This window comes from Salvelinus sp. IW2-2015, linkage group LG2, assembly GCF_002910315.2.
Source record: "Salvelinus sp. IW2-2015 linkage group LG2, ASM291031v2, whole genome shotgun sequence".
NCBI lineage: Eukaryota > Metazoa > Chordata > Actinopteri > Salmoniformes > Salmonidae > Salvelinus > Salvelinus sp. IW2-2015.
Window position 1 is genome coordinate 43078484 of NC_036839.1, and position 7009 is coordinate 43085492.

General features: G+C 40.8%; 1 protein-coding gene across 1 annotated transcript in view; it reads right to left on the minus strand.

Moving 5' to 3' along the window:
* The window catches only part of LOC111971969 (tensin-1-like), a 108908-nt gene extending 102279 nt beyond the window's left edge, over window positions 1–6629 (minus strand). The window contains 1 exon segment of the mRNA XM_070446442.1: window positions 6564–6629. Coding sequence (XP_070302543.1) covers window positions 6564–6629 — 66 coding nt within the window.
* Between the last annotated feature and the right edge of the window lie 380 nt (window positions 6630–7009).

The following is a 7009-nucleotide window of genomic DNA, read 5'->3' on the forward strand; positions in this document are numbered from 1 at the left end:
TTCCTAATATTAAGCACATTGCTTATATTTACAACAGGTGTATAGCCAACCTGGCTGGCATGAAAATGAACCACGGGGAAAAGCGTCCTCCATTCGCTATTTAAGTGCATAGATGACATGTATTTTTTCCGCTGCCCCTGTTTTGATACAGGTGCCTAGCCCAAAGGCCTATATGTTTTAATAAGATTTCCATCACAACTTAAGTGGTGAATTTCTTAATTCTTAAGTTTAAGAAAACTTCTTAAAATTAAGCACATTAATCCGCTTTACAAGGGCTGTATAGCCTAACTGGCATATATAAGCAGTGCGTGAGTTTCAAGTTTGTGGAAGATCATTTTCACCATAAAAATGCACCTTTATAATAAAAGCATTACATGCATAATTGCATTTGCGGTAATTTTTCATAATGGTGTTTTCTGCTAATGGAACATTTGTGCTTATAGCCTACTACCATGTGCGCGTTGCTGTGCTTATAATGTGAAGAAATAGCCTAATAGTTTATCAACATTTTAAGCTAAACATTCTGATCAGTTGCATCAGCCACATTGCGTAAAAAACATTTGGGGGATGATAGTGGTTGTATMAATTTGGGATCTATTGCATCCCAKAACGGTCCCAGACTATGTTGGGAATATTTATTTKTTGCACAGAACCTAATAGGTCGACCTTTGGTACTATGGGGGATAGTAGATTGACATGGGCTAGTGCTTTTTCTATTTGTTAGAACTAGTCATCTTGRTGGCTGACGGAAAGTAAATMTGGACAGTTCTTCCAATATCTTCAATATGCACCTTGGAATTGGATGRGGACGCGCAGAGTTGCGTCCCCGATGTGTCTGTCTTCACTTGTAGCCTGTGAGAAATACCCGAACACGTGACGAAGCACGCAGCACTCAGGGAGAAGTGCACAATGGCCACTGGCCGCAAAAGGCATGAATTTTCTTTTTCTATTTTCATGTCATCTGWCCAAAGCACCGGTTTCCAATCCATGTGCCAACGCCGTTGAGAAAACACCAGCCGTTAACATTTGTTGGATGACATGAAAACAGAGCTCTTTGGCCACGCACACCAGGACTGTAAAATATGATGGTGGGGTATTTTGCTTCCACTGGTCCTGGGGCCCTTGTTAATGTCAACAGCATCATGAACTTTACCCAGMGCCAGGACATTTTAGCCAAAAACKTGGTTGAAACTTGGCCGCAAGTGYATGTACCGGCAAGACAATACCCCAAGCACACATGAAAGAAATGGTTAATTGGGAACAAGATCTAKATTTTGCAATGGCCATCCATTCTCAGGACATGAAACTCATTGAAAACCTGCGGAAGAGGGCAGTCCATAAGCGCAGACAAAATATTCTGGACGGAGGAACGGTCTAAGATCCCTCCCAAAGTGTTCTCCAACTCATAAAACATTTCGACTCAGTGCTGCTATCCTCACAAGGTGAGGTATTGGAAGGTATTGAAAACATGGGTGTCAGTAATTTTGACCCCTACTTTTTTTGTGATAAAGTATTACATGTTAAACAAAATCTCTTTCTCTGAGAAATTGTATTTGTATAAAATAATATAATTTCCCTAATCCTTTTTGAACATACAATATAGCTCAGTATTTGAATTATTTATTTTACACAATCATTTCTGCTAATCTTTATCAAGGATGTCAATCATTTCAGACCCCACTGTATATGTGTCTATGGTCTTTGGGTCCTATGTGTATCCCACAGTGTGTGTCATAATCTGACCTGGGTAGAAATAGTAGGCAATCTGTTTGCTTTCAATTACTTAGGTGTACTTGATTTAGCTTGCCTGGCACAATGGAACCAATTGCATAGTCCCACAAATGCAAATCCTACCCATCCGGCACACCAGGGAAGTTAAATCAATAGCACCTTAAATAAATAAAAATGACTCAAATACTATTTTGAATCAGGTCTTTTATGTTATTTTTCAATAGTGTTTTGTGTGAAAAGGTGCTGTTCGTGGCCCTCGAATTCCTACGTGCCTAGCTGGGGAAAAGCAGAGATGGGATACGCCTTGAGCGCGTGGGAACATCTATAAACCCTCTGTGGTAAATATTTACACTAAGAGACACATCCCTTATATTAGCCCAGCCCAGAGAGACCATCTCATCTCCATCCCTGCTGCTGAAGCCCTGTCACGCTGCTGCAGTACAACCATATACAGCCATGGGAAGAGAAAGAGAGAGAGACAGACAGAGAGGAGAGAGAGAAACAGGGAGAGAGAGGAGAGAGGGGAGAGCCAGGCCTCACGGAATACATGATGTCATTGGTCGGGGTGGCTCTGACTAGCAGGGTGGTTCTGACTAGCAGGGTGGTTCTGACTAGCAGGGTGGTTCTGACTAGCTTAAAATTGTTGGAATGATATGAGAAGCCACTGAGTGGGACGATAGCCTATACACACACTAACACTAGGTATGAAGACCGGCATTAAATCGTAGGGCATTGTATCAAAGTCACAGCCAGTAGACAAGACATACACTGCCCCGACTAATATGGCAATGATGCTTCAAAACACTAGTACAGCCACAGATACCTACTCAGAGGAGAAGTGTGTGTTTGTCAGTCACAGATACCTACTCAGAGGAGAAGTGTGTGTGTGTCAGTCACAGATACCACCATGAGGTAGAAGTGTGTGTGTGTCAGTCACAGATACCCTACTCAGAGGAGAAGGTGTGTGTTTGTCAGTCACAGATAACCTTACTCAGCAGGAGAAGTGTGTGTTTGTCAGTCACAGATACCTACTCAGAGGAGAAGTGTGTGTTTGTCAGTCACAGATACCTACTCAGAGGAGAAGTGTGTCCGTGTGTGTGCACATTCTAATTTTCCATTACTCTAAAGCACACGTGTCAAGCTCATTCTACGGAGGGCCGAGTGGCTGTGGGTTTTAGCTCCTCCTGTGTACTTGATTGATGAAATGAGGTCACTGATTAGTAAGGAAATACCCTCGCCTGGTTGTCTAGGTCTTAATTGAACAGAAAAATACTGGGTCCTGTGTGGATCAGTTGGTAAGAGTGTGGGGCTAGCAAACACCACAGTGATCACGTACTGTACTGTAAGTTGCTTTGGAGAGACGTGTAAGTGGTACTATATATAAAACCTTGTAACCCACATAAGAGCAGTGGTGTAAAGTACTTAAGCAAAAAAATTATTAAGTACTACTTTACTATTTATATTTTTGACAACATTTACTTCACTACATTTCTAAAGAAAATAATGTCCTTTTTACTCCATACATTTTACCTTGACACCCAAAAGTACTCGTTACATTTTGAATGCTTAGCAGGACAGGAAAAGGATCCAATTCACGCATTTATCAAGAGAACATCCCTGGTCCTTCCTACTACCTAATCTGGCGGACTAACTAAACACAAATGCTTCGCTTTTAAATTGTCTGAGTGTGGGGTGTTCCCCTGACTATCAATACATTTAAAAAAACAAGAAGATTGTGCCGTCTGGTTTCTAATATAAGGGATTTGAAATGATTAGAACTTTTACTTTTGATACTTAAGTATATTTAAAACCAAATACTTTTAGACTTTTACTCAAGTAGTAAAAGTGGTGACTTTCACTTTTTTTCACTCTTATTCTAAAATAGATTAGAAAACAAATGCCCCTCATAATTTTACAACCAATACCCCATCATGACAAATTTTAGCACTTTTAAGATTTATTTTAAAATAACTTATTTACATAAGTATTCAGACCCTTTGCTATGATACTCGAAATTGTGCATCCTGTTTCCATTGATCATCCTTGACATGTTTCTACAACTTGTTTGGAGTCCACCTGTGGTAAATTAAATTGATTGGACATGATTTGGAAAGGCAAACACCTGTCTATATAAGATCCCACAGTTGACAGTGSATGTGAGAACAAAAACCAAGCCATGAGGTCGAGGGAAATGACCGTAGAGCCCCGAGACAGGACTGCGTTGAGGCACAGATCTGGGGAAGTTTCCCAAGAACACAGTAGCCTCCATTATTCTTAAATGGAATGAATTTGTAACCACCAAGACCCTTCCTAGAGCTGGCCACCTGGCCAAAATGAGAAATCGGGGGTGAAGGGCCTTGCTGACCAAGAACCCGATGGTCACTCTGACAGAGCTCCAGAGTTCCTCTGTGGAGATGGGAGAACCTTCCAGAAGAACAACCATCTCTGCAGCACTCCACCAATCAGGCCTTTATGGTAGAGTGGACAGACGGAAGCCACTCCTCAGTAAAAGGCACTTGACAGCTCGCTTGGAGTTTGCCAAAAGGCACCTAAAGACTCCCAGACAAAGGAAATACTCCAAGAATAGCACACATTGGGTTCCTTGCCAGGGAGAATTTAAATATATTGTTTAAAAAGTCAAAAACATAATTCCAGAATTTCATGATTCTAGGACAAGCCTAGAAAATAGGTAGGCAGTTTGCGAATAGTTCTCCACATTTTTCTACAGAATTCACTGGTTGTTTCTGGTCTTATTGTCACCATGTTGTCTGAAGTTAGAAAGTACCTACATATGACATAAAATAAAATAAATGATTTTCCATATATTTGAGTGTGTAATGGTATGAGCATTTCTACAGATTGCCTCCCAAGATTCATTTTCAAAATTCTCCCCAAGTACAGATACCCACCTGCACTTAGTTTGCAGAGTATTGTTCTGTGTTATGATAGCAATAGATTGGTATAGTTTTGTTATTTGTTTCCTACTAGCTGTTATTTTCTGGATATTAACGAGATGTGTTTCTATGGGAGAGGGCTCACACTTCATTTTTAGCCAGTTGGGTTATGTCAGTAAAGAGTCTCTTAGTTGTAAATAGCAAAATAAATCTTACTTTGGCAAATTCATGTCTGAACTTAGTTCACGGAATGATTTAACTCGGTTGTTCTTTCGAACTTTGTACACATATTGCAAATGGAGTAATGACTACCTTTTGAAACCTGGATCAAATGGAGTAATGACTACCTTTTGAAACCTGGATCAAATGGAGTAATGACTACCTTTTGAAACCTGGATCAAATGGAGTAATGACTACCTTTTGAAACCTGGATCAAATGGAGTAATGACTACCTTTTGAAACCTGAATCTTGTGATAATGGGATGAAATCTGTAAGATATGCGGTACCAGTTAGGGATGATATGGCCATTGGCAGATGGAGACGTTGTGCTTTCCTCCAAATCTGGAGCGTCTGATTGGACCACGGGTTCTTACTAACAGCGCCTGTCCTCTTCCCCAGGAAAGCTCTTACTGCTAGTGGATATTGACCACCTTGGTTTTTTCTATTTCAAGCCATCTAGATTCAGATTAATCTTTTATCCAAGTAKTCATTTGTTGTAGTTGGGTGGTRCAGTAGTACTACCTAACATTTGGTAACCTTAAACCGCCTGATTCTTTTGGATAATGGGAGTGTTTTGTACCTCACCCTTGGTATTTTACCTTGCCATAGGAACCTTGAAAATGAGGCAGTCTAATTGTTGAAATATGGATTCTGGAACCAGAACCTGTAGCGTCTGAAATGGGAATAGCAGTCTGGGAAGAATATTAATCACAATTGTTTCTACCTTTCCTGATAAAGTGAGAGGTAGAATTCTTCTAAGATCAACAATTCATTTGGTATAGTTTGTTTTACACAGGTCCTCAAGAGAGGTAGGAATAGTAATATCTATATATTTTATTCCCTTGTCAGGCCACCTGCAAATTGACAGACAGAGTATCTGATGTGGGGTGAACCCATTCATAGCATAGGCTTCAGTTTTACTTACATTCAGTTTATATCCTGAGTAAATCTCATATGTTTTTATACATTTAATCAAGCATGGCACAGAGTTGCGTACATCAGACATAAACACCAATATATCATCAGTATACAGAGAGATCTTATGCTCTTCCTCGCCAATTTCTATGCCTTTGATATTCGGAATGGATCTTATCATCTAGGCAAGAGGTTCAAATACTAATGGCAAAAAGGAGAGCGCCCAGTGGGCATCCTTGTCGGACCCCTCTTTTAATAATCAAAAGGTACAGATAAATGTCAATTTACTCTGACTCTAGCGTGGGGAGTAGAATAAAGACTCTGACTCTAGCGTGGGGAGTAGAATAAAGACTCTGACTCTAGCGTGGGGAGTAGAATAAAGACTCTGACATCTAGCGTGGGGAGTAGAATAAAGACTCTGACTCTAGCGTGGGGAAGTAGAATAAAAGACTCTGACTCTAGCGTGGGAGTAGAATAACAGGATTTGGACCCATCTAATGAACTTCGGGCCAAATCCAAATTCATGCAGCACGTGAAACAGATAAGGCCATGATACCTGATCCAAGCCAGTGCCAGATAAGGCCATGATACCTGATCCAGCCAGTGCCAGATAAGGCCATGATACCTGACCAAGGCCAGTGCCAGATAAGGCCATGATACCTGATCCAAGGCCAGTGCCAGATAAGGCCATGATACCTGATCCAAGGCCAGTACCAGATAAGGCCAATGATACCTGATCCAAGCCAGTGCCAGATAAGGCCATGATACCTGATCCAAGCCCAGTGCAGATAAGGCCATGATACCTGATCCAAGGCCAGTACCAGATAAGGCATGATACCTGATCCAAGGCCAGTACCAGATAAGGCCATGATACCTGATCCAGGCCAGTGCCAGATAAGGCATGATACCTGATCCAAGGCCAGTGCCAGATAAGGCCAGTACCATATTTCCTCACCCTGAGTTTGTGGTTTAATGATGATATAACATTTAGGCATCTTCTTATATTATCCAATATTTGACGGCCAGCAATGAACCCCGTTTGATCAGGGTGTATAATATTTATTATTATTCCTTCATTGTTTCCCTTAACCCTACCACCCCTCCCCTAATTGGAGTAAACGAAGGAACAACAAAACTCAGGCATCTTCTCCAGCTTATACATACAACAGTATATACTTTTAAGGATAAGTATATTTTACATTAGTTATATTTTGTTTGTTTTTAGTCCCCAGTCCTTCAGCTCCCTCAA